General features: G+C 44.5%; 4 protein-coding genes and 2 long non-coding RNA genes across 7 annotated transcripts; 1 reads left to right on the top strand and 5 right to left on the bottom strand.

Annotated features, from left to right (window-relative positions):
• Positions 1 to 688: 688 nt before the first annotated feature.
• Positions 689 to 5,083, bottom strand: LOC100833267 (phospholipase A1-II 1). 2 transcript variants are annotated; one of them, XM_024460088.1, is made up of 4 exons: positions 4,064 to 5,083; positions 2,946 to 2,976; positions 2,220 to 2,861; positions 689 to 1,510 (listed from the first exon to the last, which is right to left on the bottom strand). In XM_024460088.1, the coding sequence occupies exons 3-4, from the start codon at positions 2,826 to 2,828 to the stop codon at positions 929 to 931; spliced, it is 1,191 nt and encodes a 396-aa protein (XP_024315856.1). In that variant the 5' UTR covers positions 2,829 to 2,861; positions 2,946 to 2,976; positions 4,064 to 5,083; the 3' UTR covers positions 689 to 928. The 2 variants fall into 2 exon arrangements, with proteins under 2 accessions (XP_024315856.1, XP_014753440.1); XM_014897954.2 differs by lacking the exon at positions 2,946 to 2,976.
• Positions 4,388 to 6,963, bottom strand: LOC106865933 (putative pentatricopeptide repeat-containing protein At5g52630). Its single transcript, XM_014897952.2, has one exon. It carries the CDS (start codon positions 6,920 to 6,922, stop codon positions 5,135 to 5,137), a length of 1,788 nt encoding a protein of 595 aa, XP_014753438.1. The 5' UTR covers positions 6,923 to 6,963; the 3' UTR covers positions 4,388 to 5,134.
• A 1,934-nt stretch (positions 6,964 to 8,897) lies between these two features.
• Positions 8,898 to 10,636, bottom strand: LOC100839808 (GDSL esterase/lipase At1g28600). Its single transcript, XM_003566896.4, has 5 exons — positions 10,378 to 10,636; positions 9,979 to 10,194; positions 9,716 to 9,867; positions 9,298 to 9,574; positions 8,898 to 9,203 (listed from the first exon to the last, which is right to left on the bottom strand). The coding sequence occupies exons 1-5, from the start codon at positions 10,634 to 10,636 to the stop codon at positions 8,995 to 8,997; spliced, it is 1,113 nt and encodes a 370-aa protein (XP_003566944.3). The 3' UTR covers positions 8,898 to 8,994.
• A 1,491-nt stretch (positions 10,637 to 12,127) lies between these two features.
• Positions 12,128 to 12,973, top strand: LOC106865995. The gene is made up of 2 exons (XR_001405966.2): positions 12,128 to 12,416; positions 12,512 to 12,973. It is a non-coding gene; the product is annotated as an uncharacterized LOC106865995 (long non-coding RNA).
• Positions 12,974 to 13,252: 279 nt separating this feature from the next.
• Positions 13,253 to 14,369, bottom strand: LOC112270554. The gene is made up of 2 exons (XR_002962797.1): positions 14,103 to 14,369; positions 13,253 to 13,667 (listed from the first exon to the last, which is right to left on the bottom strand). It is a non-coding gene; the product is annotated as an uncharacterized LOC112270554 (long non-coding RNA).
• A 2,673-nt stretch (positions 14,370 to 17,042) lies between these two features.
• LOC100839504 (GDSL esterase/lipase At1g28600) lies at positions 17,043 to 18,526 on the bottom strand. The gene is made up of 4 exons (XM_003566895.1): positions 18,289 to 18,526; positions 17,951 to 18,166; positions 17,392 to 17,826; positions 17,043 to 17,251 (listed from the first exon to the last, which is right to left on the bottom strand). Exons 1-4 carry the CDS (start codon positions 18,524 to 18,526, stop codon positions 17,043 to 17,045), a joined length of 1,098 nt encoding a protein of 365 aa, XP_003566943.1.
• Positions 18,527 to 18,536: the final 10 nt, after the last annotated feature.

The raw sequence follows: 18,536 nt of genomic DNA, 5'->3' as shown, positions 1-18,536 counted from the left end.
ACCTGAGAGTGGAATTTATTGGGTCATTAGGTAGCAAATCTCAGCATTCTGCTGGATTTGGTGGCCTTTTTTTCTTTCTTTCTGATGAAACTGGATTTGGTGGTTCTTAATTTGCGGTTACTCCGGAGATGCACAATAAAGCAGACCATCACCATTGTTTTTTCTTCAAATAAAAAGGATACGACGTTCCAGGTTTTTCTATCTTCCTCCCATAGTACAAGGCATTATAATGATGGTTTACTGAAACATGTAGAAAAGTTTTCTTGTCAACAGGATTGTTTTTTCCTTGAAGAAATTTCTAGTATGGCAGGTATTCTTGTAGGAGCAAGTTCTTTTTTGGAAAAGGAGGAAATATCCCAAATCTCTGCATCAGTTTTTTTTTTGTATTCTTATAAGTAGAAGATGCCAGATTTTTCCAGCGAGTTCGAATTTAGCACCTTTGATAACGAAAAAAAAAACTGATATAGTAACATGCAAATATGTGTGTTTTGCGTCTTAGAAAACAATATCCAAGATTGACAACAATGTATAGGGCCAGTTGCTAGTGAAATTTTACTTAGCCATTTGCGTGCTTATTTTTTCTTACGGCAATTAGCCATTTGCGTGCGTTTTGTATTCTTACAAAACAGTTTGCCTATCGATGAGATAACTCTTGCACAAACTAGTTTTGAAAAGAGACAAAAAGGCATTCGAGACTTTAAAAAAATTTCACTGATCCCGGAAACAAAAGAACAGTTCACTGAAAAAAAAAATCATTTCAAACATACTTCTTCACTCACAAACAGTTAAGAACACACGAGGAACAATTGCCCTTTTTTTTTCTAGGGAACATTTCCGCATAAATTTTTAGGCAATGATCGTAGTAAGATGCAAGTTGTTGCCCGGTCGTCGTAGTGACAATTGTATCAGGATCAAGTGGCAAGCCAAATCAGTCATCATCCTCATGGTCGGCCAGATGCCACCGACCATCCTTGCCTTTCACCATACCTTTGTTCTGCATCACCCACCAAGACGATGGAATTGAATACTCATTCTTCAGTGCATCTTCATGTTTATTCACCAACGCGATGTCTCGATCGACCTCCAACTCGAACCCTCCATTGCTCCCCTGCGTCCCAGCTATCCCATGCATGTAGCACTCCATATCATGCCATGTTAAGGGGTTTCCGGGTGTCTTGATGTAGGGTGACTCCCCAGTGTCGATCATGAGCTCTGTCCCAGCCTCACTGTATCCTAGCTTTGGCCACTTTGGGACCACATCGGGGGAGTTCTCGACACGGAGCAATCTCAAATCATCTGCACTGTCAAACGCTTTCTGAAAGTCGGAGTTGCCCACTCTGGGGCTACCAAACACGAAGGCTGATACTGGGCAGCTCTGGTTGTAGCCGTTGGAGACAATGTCGGTGGCGCTGATGGTCGCAAGAGCGGCTCCAAGGCTGTGGCCTGTTATGGTGATGCTGGTCTCCTCTTGCTTGTACACATCTTGTAGCCTTTTGATTTCATCCAAAACCTGTCACAAGCTTGTTAGTTTGATCGGTAAAGGATTATCTCCACGTGATGAGTAAAATGAAGAAGTCACACCAAATATGGACGATAAGGAGACAAGGATGCATGCAAAGTTTGACACAATTTTAAAAAATCTACTTCGTTAAACAAACACCATAGCCCCACCAATCAGGAATGTCTTAAAATGCACGTTTGTTGTGCCATGATTTCCTTTATGTAGGCTTAACTTTGGATGGACCACAAGTGGGATTATCCTCCACCTGAAAACATCATGATGCTTCCTTATTGTAGTAAGATGGAGCACAGAGACACCAAGAACTAAATTGTGAAGAACAGGAAGGAAAACTTGTTTTTCCTAAAATTGAAGACTAATCGTTGACGTTGCTTGCCAAGGAAATTTTAGGGCCGCACTAGCACTCAACTACTCCCTAAACTAAAATGTGCAACAGCAATGCACATAAACAAGTTTATACAAACAAGCGATACATATTCTTCAGTTTCCTTATGTTGCTTCACTTCAAATGAAAGATTACTTAAACTTCAAGCACATGCATTGTAAAGTATATATATATACTAATTTAGATCATGGGGATTAGCCTGCACAGAGATTGTTATCGACTATATCCTAATTAAGTGGTTTGCTTCAGAAGATAAGAAAACCATATTCGTTATGTTGATATGCTAATGCTTGAACCGAAAATAACAAGAATTACCTGATACCGTGCACTTTGTTTATTGTACCGAGACCCCGGGTCAGTACTTGTGTAGACGGACAGCCAGCCTCCATGAACACAGGGATCATCGGCACTGCCTGGACGTACTATTTCTGAAGCAGGTACCAAAGAAATATCAAGGTCATCCATCCATTCTAGTATCCGTATTGTCCCACGCCATGCCACCACCACATCCCGCCTCCCGAGCACTTCCTTACCCTCATCGGTGGCCACAGCAACAAACCCCATCCAATTTGACTGCTTGCTCCATGCAGCCTTTGACAACGACTTTATCATGAACCCATCAGGCAAACTGACTGTACACATTGCATATATGAACTTTGTAATCTCATAAAGATTAGGGTTTGATACATCCACCCTGCTGAGGAAGTCCTCGCGTCTGAAGAGGCAAGACCCTGCATACCTTGATCTTCTCTCTCTGTTGAGCCCCGTGTAAGCTGCCTGTGAGAGCTCACCGTAGTTGATGATATTCTTACGGAGGTCGACATCAAGTGGATCAAGTAGACCCTTCCAGTAATTCGCACCATTGAGTTCTCTCCATCTTTTGGCAATATTTCCAAATCCTCTCAGAGAACTAATTTTTGACATGAGTGCTCCTGTGTCCACAACTTCTTATTCGACCTGCATATATATAGGCTTCTACATCAAACTTGAAGTCTAATATGCTTGTAGAAGAGGAGCTCCCCTGTCATTCTCTCACCCTACCAAATCTTTCGGGACTTAGCAACCATCCATCCTGGATTTCAAAGCATAGAGAAGCTTGCACGGATCAAATAAGGTCCAAAAGAGAACTCCATCATTCTCTTCATGCCAGCTGGCACTAGCCAGAACAAGGAAGACAAATAACGTGCAACACACCATATCATTGTGTGCTTCTCAAGAGAAAGGTTCACCATTTGTGGCCAACAATCGACAGCATCATCAGTGCAAGATTTTTCTCTGACCTATGATGCAAGTGATTGTATATGAAATCATAGTTTGCAAGCTATTTTCGAAACGAGATGCATCCATCAAATCATGTTGACTAACCAAAGCATTTAGATATCAAAATCTGCACTACCCATGATTAATAAATATAAGAAGTGCCATACCTCACTCAGTCGCTGCCTAACAAAAGAATGGTAATGACACATAGCCATACAGAAAATTAAGAAATTCTGTTCAGAAAGGCATGATCACAGAATGTACGATGAAAGAATCATTTCACTGTTACTGAGAGCATCCTGGAAAGTTGATGTATGACAGATGGTAAACCACAATATTTACTGAATTAGGTAGGGGGAAATAGGGTGAGCAAAGCTTAGCAGTCACTCCATTCCAATGAGGATTCCCTCCACTTTAGTTTAAGACAGATCTAGCTGGTTCAGATTTTTGCACTATAGAAGCTTTCTTATCTTAGAAGCTAAATGTACAACATGAAAAAGCCATAACAAGCTAAAGCCACAATACAGCTCAGATCTGCCTGTTCCAAACTATAATCTATTAAATGTACCTAGTGTACTACCAAGTTCTGGCCTAACGATCTCCGGCAGGACGAGAAATATTTAACAATGCTACTTTAAGATGACATTGTATTATTTAGCAAATATGCAAAGGAGGAATTAAGAATTTATCAACTTGATTAAACTAGGTTTTGCTTCTCGATCTGATCAGAGTTTACAAAGAACGTGATTTAGTACCTCATAAGGAGTACATTCTTTTTTTTTGAGAGGATAAGGAGTACATTCAGTATTACTTCAAAATACTATAAGATCAATAGAACATTATAGTATGGTCGATGTTGTAACAGATATGAGTATATAATAACTAGGTAAGAAACTCACCATGCTGCATCTTACTTTTTGGACACATTTTGCATGGAGCTAGAACCTTGTTCAGAGATGTTTTTGCTGGTATTGATCCAGATTTGGATGCTCAAGTAGAATTTGGGACATTCCAAAAAGTTGGAGATCCAACTACAAGGAAACAGACAGTCTGTTATGTTGGTTCGCTCAAACTGGTCCAAGCAAAACTTGTCTGCCATAAGTTAGTCATTCTATGCAGAAGAAAGCAGACAAATAATTGAACTGAGGCTGACCATAAGCATATCCTGTCAAAGGACCTGTATTACAAGAGCATGTCTAAACCCAGCAGTTTCAGATTACAGGTGACGATGTCCAATCCAAACCGGAGAGGCTTGCAATGCATTGGAATGAGATTGTACATGCTAAGTGTAGATTACAAGACAAGCCTGAGAAAGAAGACATACGCACATGGATTCTTCAAAGCTTGAAGTTGTTGATTTTACAACAGTGGAGAGAGCTACTATTATACCTAGTGTGTTTGGCAGCCCATTTTGACCTTCACCTGGACAGAATGGAATTATCATGACTTAACTAAATGTTCCAAGTTTCCAACACTCATTTCAGGCTATGCCTCTGCTCACATGAAAGAAGTATGCACCATTGTATGCTGTCATAACTCATAAGATGATATCATGAGTTCGTGTGCTCCACTCATTATCCTGACAAACTATTCTGCAGAGCATGCTAAGCTTCAATGGATCCTCCCCCACATTGCATCAAACTATATCGCAAAGGAGAAGCCCCAGTGCCATGCTGACCCTGAAAATACAGCATTATGTGGCCGATTTGCACATCCAATAATCGTTTCATAAGAAATGGTCAGGCTTTTGCAAAAATTCCAAGTAAACCTAAAATTGAATCCAGGAGCTCCCCATTATGCGAAAAGGACATGCCAAAATCAACTTTATGCCTCATATCAGCCACTGAATTCACATAAATCCATTTATCGAACAAATTTACTCCAAGTGAAAGACCCTGTCGATGAATCCAAATGAAGCAAATCTTCCAAGAACAATAAGAAAGAGAGTGATATAGATAAGAATATATATATCACCAGAAATCCCCACAAGAGCACAACCCATCTTCAAACCGGTGAAACCGACGGTTATCCCTGAGAATCACGACTCTTCCTGTACACTTACTGAGATACTTAATTGCATTGTGGCAATCATCACACACCCGTAAGTTCTTCATAACTCGGATTGGCACACCCTCCGGAACAATTAGAAGGCCTAATCCTATCGCTAGCCTTTCGCTGTGATAACCTAGCGTTTCACACTTCTCTTCCCTCGCCACATCCTTAACCACTGCACTAGTGTCTGCCACATAACCAGCACCCTCCATCTTCTCACCAACTTTCTCCAGCACATTATATATCTCGTCGCTTCTTGGATGTCTCCTGCAATTTGACACAAAAGTATGCACCTCCCCTGCAGCCTCTAGCCAGCTAAGTCCAGTCTCTTTCCGTACACCTGCATCACGCATTGCCTTCCTTGCAAGTGCTGCATCAACATGCCTTCCTGCAGCTGCATACGTGCTTGACAAGAGCATGTGCGCACCAGAGCTGCGGGACCCTGTCTGAAACAACCTCTTTGCAGCAATTGCTGCTGTGTCAGCATCCTTGAACATGCGGCATGCCATTAGGAGTGCACCCCAGACAGACTCAGGTGGTTCCATGGGCATTGACTCAATAAGCTCCAAGGCTTCTGTTATTCGACCTACACGACCAAGTAGGTCAACCATTGCAGCATAATGTTCAGCCTGTGGCTCAATGGTATATTCTTTCATGAGAGAAAAATAGCGCTTCCCCTCATCAACAAGACCAGCATGACTACATGCAGTGAGTAAACATAGGAAGGTAATGTAGTTGGGACGGAACCCGTCATTTTGCATCTCCATGAAGCGCTCAAATGCTGTGGCAGTATGCCCATGCTGTGCAGATGCATTGAGCACTGCATTCCAAATCCCAAGGTTTCTTTCAGGTGCTGCACTAAAAATCCGGTAAGCACGATCCACAAGGCCACACTTTGAGTACAGGGAAACAAGTGAGCTACCCACAAATGGTGATGCATCAAGTGCTGTCTTTATAGACCGTGCATGCACCTGAGCCCCAAGATCAAAGAGTGTGGCCGTAGCACACACACGAACAATGCACGAAACTGTGAAGTCATTCACCTCCACAGCCTCCTCAAGTGCCGAGCGGAATATCCACAGCGCTGCAGGATGCATCCCAGCGTCCGCATAGCCGCCAATGAGCGCGGACCAGGAGACAACATTCCGCTCTGGCATTTCATCGAACAGCCGCCGGGCGTCCAGAAGGTTCCCGCACTTGGCATACATATCAAGAACCGCCGACCCGACAAACACGTCTTCAGCGAACGGTGTCTTGGAGGCAAGGCCATGGAGAGCATGCGGGGCGAGCGGAGGGCGCAACGAGTCTGCGGCAGCCGCGACGGCCTTGGCGGCAGAGGGGATGGAGCGGTCGGTGGCGGGGACCCCGGCCGCGAGCATGCGGCGGAAGGCGTCAAAGGCGGCGGCGGGGAGACCGTTCTGGGCGAAGGACGATATGAGGGAGGACCATGCGGCAGCGGGTGGTGGAGCGGGGAGGTCGAGGAAGGCGCGGAGGCAAAGCTCCGGGAGCGCACAGCGGGCATAGAAGGTGAGGAGGTGGTGGGAGAGAAGCGCGTGGGAGGAGGCGATCGCTGGGAGGTGGCCACCCTTGAGGAGGAAACCATGGAGCTGCTGCCCCTTGGGAAGCGCGCGCGCGGCTGAGAGCACGACTAGGAGCTCGGCCAGCGACCGCGCGCAGGCAGCGAGTGGCGGCAACGGCGGGGGCATGGCGGCCTAGAGATTCTCGAGTTCGACTTGACTTACTCACGCGGTTTGAAAAAAAAAGGGAAATTGGCAGGCGACACCGTTATTTTGTGACCTTTGTCCAAACACACCGCTCAATCGTGGATTTGCTGGTTACCATTACAATTTTGTGACCATTTGTTGAAACATATCGCTGATCCAAAAACGAAAATTAATGGATAGCTTTATTCCAGAAAGTGATTAACAACTTCTGATCGAGTCATGTTTCATTTCTTCGTCTAGTTTTTCACAGAAATCTTTGAAATTAACACAATCTCTGTCTACAATTTTCAGTTCATCCCTAGTCGGATGCCAAACTTGTGCCCCATTATCACCAAATTCAGCATATGCACAAACCCGGACATCAATTCTAGTAGCTGAACTACTGTCCATCCTATGCAAATTAATAGCGACATGCATTAGAGACTCTACTACGAGGAGTTCGCATCTAATTAGGAATGAAATTTGGGCAAAAATTGCCTATCAGGCAACCAGGACAGGCCGGCATCCATGGCTGTATGTAGGCGATGGTCCAGCGTGGTGAATCCTTCACGGTCAGCTGCTGCGGGAAGGAGAGGGTCCATGACCGCACCTTGCCATGCCGGTCTCCACTGGTGCCCAGTCGGCTGCTGCGAGGCGAAGGAACGGCGACAGCGGCAGAGGGAGGCGGTCTTGCGGGCGACAGAGCAGGGCGGGCAGCGGCCGGGAGCAACGGCAGCAGCGGCGGAAGAGACAGTTCTGGTTCTGGAGAAAGAAGAGAAGGGTAATATGATAATTTCACGGCAACTGAAAAGTCAACTTTCCGTTTTTGGACCGACGATGTGTTTTAGCAAATGGTCACAAAATTGTAATGGTACCCAACAAATTCACAATCAGACGGTGTGTTTGGGCAACAAAATAACGGTGTCCCCTGGCCAATTTCCTCAAAAAAAATTCATATTTGGGCCAGCTACGTGCATGGTTTTACCATTATGAATGCAGCTCGGCCACGGGCCAGCATTGCTGCCGCTGGCGGGCCTCCATGGCTCTTTAGGTTTAACACCAAACGTGCTTAGGTGAACTCTAACCGTCAGGAACCTTCGGATCAGCGTTTTTCTTCCGGTGGCCCTCGTCTCCGACCGCCGATTTTGCATCGGGCGACGAGGGGAACCATAGATCAACGTCTGCCTGCAGTTTGTCTACCTTCTTTGTGAGGTTTTGTGTCCTCGCGACAGCGTCTTGGTGGAGGAGGCGACAGCGTACGTATGAAATAATAGTCTTCCGGCTCCATCCTCTTCTGGCGTAGTCAACTCGATCTACCCTATGGAGCTAGCAAATCTCACAGTTTGTTTTTTTGTTATTTTAGTCTTCCTTCCAGTGGGTTTGGCGACGAATCAGCAGATCGACAACCTCCCTTGCAAAGGGCGTGTCCCCGGCCAGAGTGCGTTCAACGATATTAGGTTCTCATCGGTTGCGGTGGACGACTCATGCGGCTATTCAAAACCTACAAGGTTAGTCCAGGTTATGCAGATTTGGTCTTCTGCAATTTCATCACCGAAGACATGGAGAGTTTTCAAGATACGCATGACGGATCAAGAGTTGTTTATTTCAAAGAATCTTGATGTAACTTTTAGTTTCATTAGGGTTTTTTGTTGTTGGTTTTTGTTCGATCACTTGTACTTTGTTTATTGAATATAAAGCAAGATGTTTCTAAAAAAAAAGCCAAACGTGCTTGTATTTTTATTTTAGTTTTGCTTATACAACGACAGGTCATATAAGCCCGTAAATGTTGAGCAATCAGTGAAGTCATTATACTCCCGTAAAAGACTCAATTGGAGGTATGGCCCATCGCCTGTATTGTGTCATTTATTTTTTGCGTCACATGTCGACTTGACACAAATCACTGAAATATTAAGGCATGGATTGCGCAGTAAAAGGCAGTACTTTTAGGCGACAGATGTATATATGCTATACCCTGGAAATCAATTTATTAATTTCTTTCAAAGTTCAAGTACAGGAAGTATAGACGACGAGAACAGTTAATTTGTTTCAGGGTAACAAGGACAGAAGGATTCATTCTAGCAAGAGTTTAGCAGGGGCGGGTTGGCGAACGGTCCGTGCAGCACCCCATCGGCGATGCCGTTGTAGGCCTTCTCAGTCATGTGCATACCGTCCCAGCTCGCGAAATTCGCCGGGTCGCCCCACATAACGGCGCTCTGGCTGCAATCCTGCCCGGTGTGGTGCCGGTCCTTGCCTCCGCAGCACGCGACCAGAGGATCACGAATACCTGCACACACGCAGAACGAGCAACATAGTTTATATATGACACCGTTAATTTAGGAGAAATTTGATCGATTGATGGAGCATTTCCGTATACTAACCGTATCTGCCTGGATTCTTGAAGACCTCCATGGCGGCACCGTAGTAGTCGGCGTAGATGAGCTTGACGCCCGGGTGCTGCGCGCTGAGGCGATTGATCTCATTGGAGAGCGCCTGGTTGTGCCTCTGGGAGAAGTCGTTGAACCAACTGAGGCAGCCGAACTGGTCGTAGTCCGGAGGGTTGGCGAACTTCCCGAGAATGTCCAGGTACTTAGGCACGCACCCGATGGGGAAGTTCCCCGGGATCAAGATTGTCTTCGCGCCCATATCGATGAGCTCCTATATGTACATTGCCATGGTTGATTTGTTATGCTGTTATTTTTTCGTTCTTTATAACTTGAACTTATATATATATGCTACAAACAGTATATGGGTTGGGGATCGAAATATATGCATGTTTTGTACGGGCTACCTAGCTACCTGCGCAGTACTGCTTATGATGCCGACAACTTCTGGCATGAGTTGGTAGGCTGTTTCACGAGGACGATCATGCTTCAAGAACAAGAAGTTGTACTCGTTGCCACCGATCTCGCCCAACACGATGAGAGACTCGCTCAGGACTCTCCTAACATCTGGCAGATCGATCGATCAGCATACGAACGAGAAGAGCAAATTAATTATTTAGCCTGACGTAGAAAATATCAACGGGTAGCTAAAAAAATGATGGCATGGTTGATATTTACCGCCTCCTGGAGCTATTCGGTGCACTACTTCTTTGAAACAGTCCATCTGGACGCCCAGGGAGGCATATGTGACCGCATCGATGCCCCACTTTCCTTTTAAGTAATCCTTTGGCAGCGCCGTGGCACCGAATGCGGCGAAGTTGGCACCGGCAGGGAACTGCGCCGAGTGCTGCTCGGGCAAGCTTGGTGGTACGAGTGGCAGTCCCAGCGCTTGCGCTGCCACACATATCCATGTTACCGTATACTGTATTTGTTATGCACTAACTCTATTGTATTCTTGCAGTACTATTGTACTTCCTCCGTTCCTAAATACTTGTCGCTGTTTTAGTACAAACTTTTGTACTAAAAAAACGACAAGTATTTAGACGGAGGGAGTGTGTTATTAGCCACAGCACTCACCGATGAAATCGATGATGACGCGGCCGTCAGAGATGCGGCCCGTGGGCTGGTGGAAGTAGGTCATCCCAAACGGGAGGTGCTTGATTGGGTTTTCTGGAACGCTTGAGAACGCAAAGTTGCCGGTGTCAGTTATGGAGTCGCCGAGCGCGAAGATGCGCCTGTAGCAACTACACGACCCTACCTGAGCGCTGAGCAGTAGGACGACGCCTACAAGGAGGATGCACATGGAAATGGAAATGGAACAACCGGAACCACCCATCTTGTTACTACTCCTTTTTGCTACTCAATTATGCAGCTTGGCATATCCATTCATTGGACCTCTTTTTATAGCCTCTCCACTACGAAATCATACAAACATGTATAAACGATAGTGATTAATAGTGTCATCGTATAAAATTATACATATTCAATGCATGCGACGGACATTTATTGTGGTGATCTCAAAAGGTTATGTTTAAATCGATGAACAATGAATTATTCATGCATGACACTATCAAATCCAAGGAGATATGAAATCTTAAATGTTGCTAGTATATACAATATCCAATATAAACCTCAGAAGATATGCATGCCATGTGAATTAACTCCAAAAGATACAAATGTATTAAATATTTGTTCAAGAACAATAATACTCTCCATGTCCGCCGATCAAAGCACCCGCCCACCGATCAAGACCTGGTTTGCATGCAAGAATATCGCACCGTACACTTAGCGAAAATGCTCGAGCATATACTTCGTTCTTTATCTCTGCCTTCATCCCTCACGCATGAGGAAATAGTAATTCTACAATAATACGCAGATTACAGATGTATTTAAATTGGGGAATAAATTTGAGGTAAATACAATAGAACTTGAGTCAAACGAGAGCAAACATGACTGCAGATCGAGATACCATAGTACAAACATGTATAAATGATAGTGATTAATAGTGTCATCGTATACGATTATATAATCATTGCATGCGACAGACATTTATTGTGGTGATCTCAAAATGTTATGTTTAAATCCTCTGGAAATTTGATGAACAATGAATTATTCATGCATGACACTATCAAATCCAAGGAGATGTGAAATCTTAAATGTTGCTAGTATATACAATATCCAATATAAACTTCATAAGATATGCATGCCATGTGAATTAACTTCAAAAGATACAAATGTATTAAATATTTGTTCAAGAACAATAATACTCTCCATATCCACCGAACAAAGCACCCGCCCACCGATCAAGACCTGCTTCGAATGCAAGAATATCGCACCGTACACTTAGCGAAAATGCCCGAGCATATACTTCGTTCTTTATCTTTGCCTTCATCCCTCACGCATGAGGAAATAGTAATTCTACAATAATACGCAGATTACAAATGTATTTAAATTGGGGAATAAATTTGAGGTAAATACAATAGAACTTGAGTCAAAGGAGAGAAAACATCACTGCAGATCGAGATACAATAGTACAAACATGTATAAATGATAGTGATTAATAGTGTCATCGTATAAAATTATATAATCAATGCATGCGACAGACATTTATTGCGGTGATCTCTGACATCTTGTTTTGATGTAGACATTAGGGCTAGATATTAGACATTGACATTGTAATGTGTTTGGCTGGCTTAGACATTAATCTGCCAATATTGCACATCGAGCCCAGCAGGCAAAAACCGGGTAGCAGCCAAAGTCGAGGTAAACCCCTCGACATCGTGCGGCATTCGGGATTTGCTTGCTACATCGACAGACACCCGCGCTCGAGTCCTCACGGACGCAATTTCTTTTTCCCTTCTCCCTTCTAATTCTCACGCGACCCACGCAGACCAGTTTCTCCTCAGTCTCGAGCCAACGCTCACGCGACCCACGCGAGCTCCCGGCGGCGGCGGAGGTACTGCTCCTGCCCGTCTCCTCCTTCTCCAGCGGCCCCTTCACGCCCCGCCTCCCTCCCCTCTCACCCCTCTTCCTCGATCTCCGCCGGTCACCTGCAGACCGTGGGCCTAGGCGGAGGCGACCCGGCGACTGGCTCAGGCGGCGGCAGTCTCCAGCAGGTAGCCTCCTCCCCTCCTCCACCTCCTCTTGCTGTTGCTGCCCCGATGCCTTCCCTCTCCCTATTCGATCTGATTTGGAACTCACCTCTGTGCAGCACGCGTGGGCAAGAACAGCAAGACGATTGGCGATTTCCACCCCGATCTGCGATTTCCCTTCAGAACTAGAGGTAAAAATTGTTGGATTACATCAAAGCATCGTGCTGCCTGATTCTGGGCTGGGTGATGCCAGTATGGGGAGAACAGTGAAGGCAGTGAGCTGATGGTGATTCTGATATTTTAGAAAAGGGGAAAAGATTTTTCATGCTGATGACGCTGTATAGGAATTTAGCTTACTTTAGGAGTTGCAACAGAGGAGCACACGGTTCATCATTGTATTCTGTTTCAAAGGGTTAATTTCTTCCTAGAGACTGTTTGGTCTTCTGTTGTGGTTCTTCTGTGTTGATGCTCGTCGGCAGAGGAACATAATGTGGGTGGGATCATAGAGATCTCCAAACCCTCCATGACTCCATCTGTAATTTTATTCTATCTGAATGCAAAGCTATATGTATTACCTCATATCTAGCGCCTGTTCTTCGGCTGTTGTATTTATTATTTGGAATAATAATCGGCGACATGCTGTCCTGGATGTAATGAATAAATAAGCAATCTAGACCTAGTTTCAGATTTGTGTGTAACTCCATTCCAGATTCATTTTCTTTGCACCTGTGAACAGAATAATTTCAATGCATCACTTGGCCATCCAAATAGGATTTGGTATTCAACCTCAATATCAAGTCTGGGTTCCGAATATCAAAACATCCAAACAGAAATATTGGCATCCGATCTCAATATCAATATCCCATGAAATTGGCATTGGAGCCAATTCAATGCCAAGCTTCTCAATGTCTACATCCAAACAAAGCCTAAAGGTTATGTTTAAATCCTCTCGAAATATGATGAACAATAAATTATTCATGCATGACACTATCAAATCCAAGGAGATATGAAATCTTAAATGTTGCTAGTATATACAATATCCAATATAAACTTCAGAAGATATGCATGCGAATTAACTTCAAAAGATACAAATGTATTAAATATTTGTTCAAGAACAATAATACTCTCCATATCCGCCGATCAAAGCACCCGCCCACCGATCAAGACCTGCTTCGAATGCAAGAATATCGCACCGTACACTTAGCGAAAATGCTCGAGCATATACTTCGTGCTTTATCTCTGCCTTCATCCCTCACGCATGAGGAAATAGTAATTCTACAATAATACGCAGATTACAGATGTATTTAAATTGGGGAATAAATTTGAGGTAAATACAATAGAACTTGAGTCAAACGAGAGCAAACATGACTGCAGATCGAGATACAATAGTATCTCAACATGATTTTGGATGCAAAATTTTATTTTTTAAACAAAAACACCTAGAGTCTATATAAACTCAAACTAACTTATTAGGACAAGCAGATTGGAAAAAGAAATTAAAACAAATCAAGATGAGGAACTGGAGGTCAAACATGAATGCAAAATCAAGACAGAAGTGGAAGCTTAATCAGGACAGAAAGACTAGAAGCGAAAACCCAAATTCACATAAGTTTGAAAGGAAAACCAATTAAGACTAAAAGCACTAAACCATTTTGGTACAAGTGCTTAGCAAATATTTTGTTGGGAAAGATAAACCGAAAACCTACTCACCATCATCTTGACCTCCAAGCGACGCGGCCACCACCATCACTGTGATCTCTCCGCCTTCCTTCCTCTAAGACCGTGTGGGGGGGGTACCTATGAGTGTTGTCACATAAAGCGGGAAAACCTAACCCTGCATGTCCTTGCCGAAGAAGCGGTCTTGCGCGGAGCAGAAGATAATATCCAGCCCTTGATGGATAAGTAATTGTGTGGCCGATGGTGCCGACGTTTTGAAGGAGGGTGAAGGGCTAACACATCATGCTAGAAGCATGTTCATGCTTGAGAAAAAACACACTGCCACCGGTGAGATGCGCATATATATACCCGATTTTCTTCGTGATGACATCAGCATTGTTGTCGTTGTCGCTCCATTTTTCTCATGGGCCGTGACGTATTGATAGTATAATCATTCATATATAGCTGGTGCACGTGTTCTCGGTCAAAATAAACTCATTAATGATGCCTTACCTTACAAAAATTGTATATATGTTGTCAATCATGATGTCTCTTCTACGGTCTTCTTAAAAAGCTGATAAAACCGACCCGAAACCAAATTCTGTTTTTTTTGGGTAATGGTTACGGCTAGCAAACTGCCGAACCGAATGGCTTTTGGTTATTTCGGTTAAAAATCAACAAAACCAGGTTAACCGAATAGAACCGAAAAAACATTTATTTGGCTCGGCGTGGCAGCTTCTACCAATTTCAAACGTGGTGGTCCGTTTCGAAGGCATCAGCTTGGGGCCCCTTGTTAGCTCCCAGCGAGGTGGGACAAATGCATGGCTTCTACTTCGTACTAGGGATGTAAGTGGGATTCCGCTTAAGTTCACTTCTAGACAGGGATTTGCTAGTTTAAACTTTTGGCTCCAGATTTAAAATAAAATTAAAGTTTAGCATATAAGTGAGTTATTGGTAGGATTCCACTTGACACATTTGCCATACGCACAGTACTACATACTAGCGCGAGCGGGAGGGCAAAGATGATCCAAGCCCATCATTACAACAGCCCGGGTGAGTTGCTTTGAGCAGGTAACAGTTCCAAGGCCCATGACAATTTTCTTTCGATGTAAAAACAGTTCAATCGAACTGTTGTGAGTTCGTTGGCGAGAGTGCACGGCTGTACCTGCCACAGTCCACAGTCCACAGTAGCATGGCTAAGAGCTTCTCTTTTGGGGGCATTTCTAATACGTAGACAGTACTGTACCTAGTAGTTGTAGGCCAGTTTTGAAATTGAGATATGTGCACCATAAGATAAGACGAATTCTACGGTAACTAATATTTCATTAGACTAAATGGAGTATTAGGGAAGGGCATTATAGACATTTCACCCTAAAAAACTAAATATCAATTATTCTTTCCCCGTTTTCCTAATCAATCTTGTCGCTCGAGCCTCCTCGCGCCGCCGCGGGCGCCGCCCCTGCTGCAGACGTCCGGCCTCCTCGGCTCCTCCAGCACTGACGTCGCCCTCCCCGTGTCCGTCCTCCTCCTCAGCCCTCCTCTAGCGTCGCCGCGGCCGCCCTCCTCCAGCGCCCTCCTCCCGCGCTGGCGCCGCCCTCGTCGCGGTCGCCGCTGCTCTCTGTCTTTTATCTCTCGATATTGGATTGACGACGTAAGTGCCCCTCCTCCCTAGTACTCCCTCTAATTTTGAGTTGATACTCCACTTGTCCAAGTTGGAGTAGTAAGGAGTAACAGTTTATCTGAGTCCTTAGATTGAAAAAATGAATGGTTCATAATAATTTCAAGGTACTGCAGAACAGCTCTAAGATAATGGGTTGATCAAACATTATTCGCGTCAATTTTGGTTAATTGGTTATTACCGAAACCAAACGAAATTAGGTTATAGCCGTAACCGAACCGTAAACTGTATTAACCGAAACAAATGAAACTGAAAAACCGACACCATGCGGCCATGTATGAAAGACCGTACTCTGGGAGCTTCGAGCAAGATTGATAAGGAATGATGACATGTGCTCGTCATGCAAAATGATTTTGACGGGAGTGTCAAGTATCGTACCTTGGTGAGAATGGAGTGTCAAAAAAATTCATGTTGGATTAGGAGTACTAGCTTCATCGGCCATCCAATAATCAACAATGTTGCAATTCTTGGCGTTCAAAATGCAAATAAAGGGGCTTTTCTACCGGAGCCCAAAGATCCAATATTAATCAAATTAATTTCATACCAAATGAATATTATTATTTTAAAATATTATTTCATTGATCTACCATTAAAAGTTATTAACATATCATTATTTCGTTACTATATCAATCTAACTTCAAATATCAATCAAATTTCACTATGATAAAAATATGAATATTATACATTCATATTTCATTACTTTATCAATCAAAATTCATCACAATATCAATATTTTATTCAGATATCATTTTCGTATATGTGGCCAGGTTCATATGCATGCCAGGTGTCATCCTGTGGTAGGACGGTCCTACCAGTGGAGACTTTGCCATTCACAGTACTGCACACATGTTTTCTTTGGGATCTACAAAGTTAATTATTTGGCGCCGAGTATATACTCCCCCCGTCTCATATTAAGTGACTTTCTATTACATGTATTGTTTTTTAGGCATAGATACATTCATATTAATTTAGGCAAATTTGAGTCATTTAGTATGAAACGGAGTGAGTATATATTATCTGTACACGAGTCCAGAGTTCGGACGATTGGTCCAACATGTTTGGCGATTTATGTGTGCTTTTTTTGGCAAATGCAATAATCTGCAGACTCATTGCCATGTAGGTGGTCCAAACATTTCACGAACTGGATGTAACGTAACATATATATAGGAGCATATATCTTATTCAAGGATTATATTTCTCAATAATTCTGTGGTGATCGATACAAGAATCTCTAGAAGTCTAACACATATCTTATATCTAGCAAAGTAGCAAACGTTCTGTCCCAAAAATGAACAGAAAAGGGTGGAGAGATTCTTCTAGCATGCGTGGAGCAACGGGATGTCGGCGTACGGGCCGTTCAACACCCCATCGGCGATGACATTGTAGGCCTTCTCCGTCATGTGGAGCTGGTCCCAGCTTGCGAAATTTGCCGGGTTGCCCCAGATCTTGGCATTCTTGTCGCAATCCTTACCAGTATGATACGGGCCGTTGCCACCACAACATGCCGTCAGAGGGTCATCGATACCTGTCCAATTCATGCGGAGAGGAAGCAAATGATCATCAGCACGTCTGCTAGTCCGGGTGATCCATGATGATTTCTATGGATGGATGGCTCAAAGACGTATGGAGAGTTATATATAGAAACTTGTGGAAGTAATGAATTACCATATTTATGGGGATTCTTGACGAATTCCATGGCAGCGGCGAAGTAGTCGGCGTAGATGATCTTGACGCCGGGGTTCTGCGACTTGAGCCGGTTGATCTCCTGCACCAGCATCCGGTTATGCTTCTGGGAGAAGTCGTTGAACCACCTGAGGCAGTGGAACTCGTCGTAGTCCGCGGGGTTGTTGCTCCGGAAACTACTGAGGTAGCGGGGCACGCAGCCGATGGGGAAGTTCCCCGGGACAAGGATCGTCTTGGCGCCGAGACCGATCACCTCCTGGACGCCGGCGCCGATGCGGGCAACCACGTCGGGCATGTACTGCTCGGGCGTCTCCCTGTCCCTGCTGGTCTTAGTGTTGAAGAACCAGAAGTTGTAGTCGTTGCCACCGATCTCGCCCATCACTAACAGGGACTCTCTCAGCAGATTCTTGGTTGCACCTGATCAGCAGGTAAGATTAAGATCAATAAACACGTGCACGTGTATATACGTACGGATCGACGAGGTATTTTTTTTTGCGGGTGGATCGACGAGGTATGCACACGTGTATATACGTACGTGTACCGGGTCCCGGAGCTATCCGCGCGAGCACCTTCTTAAAGGAATCGAGCTGCCTGTCGAGGCACCAAGGCATCGGCATCGAGAAGTTGTACCGGCGCATGTAGTAGTCCGGGGTCAGCCCCAGAGCACCAAACACGGCGAAGTTGGCGCCAGTTGGGAACTGCTCTGCCTCCTCCCCGACCATGCTCGGCGGCAAAAATGGCAGGCCCAACGCTTGCACTGCGATGAAACATATATAGTATACGAACCAAATTTGGATTCTCAGATATACTTATAGATCCGAATTAACTCAAGAATTAATAATCGTTAATTACGAGCGAAATGTGCATATACGTACGCACCGTAGAAATCCACGATGACACGGCCATCAGAGACGCGGCCAGTGGGGTGGTGGAAGAAGGTCATGCCATAAGGCCACTCGATGATCGGGCCTGGATTATTGCCGGCTGCATGGGCGAAGTTGCCGGTGTCGATGATGGAGTCGCCGAAGCTGAAGATGCGCTTGAAGCAGCCACACGACCCTAGGTGAGCATTGAGAAGGAGGACAGCGGAGACGAGGAGGAGGATGGATCTCCCCATCTTACTATAC

The sequence above is a fragment of the Brachypodium distachyon genome, chromosome 2 (genome assembly GCF_000005505.3).
Source record: "Brachypodium distachyon strain Bd21 chromosome 2, Brachypodium_distachyon_v3.0, whole genome shotgun sequence".
Classification (NCBI taxonomy): Eukaryota; Viridiplantae; Streptophyta; class Magnoliopsida; order Poales; family Poaceae; genus Brachypodium; species Brachypodium distachyon.
Note: the sequence above shows the minus strand (reverse complement) of the source record. Positions and strands in the feature narration are given on the sequence as shown.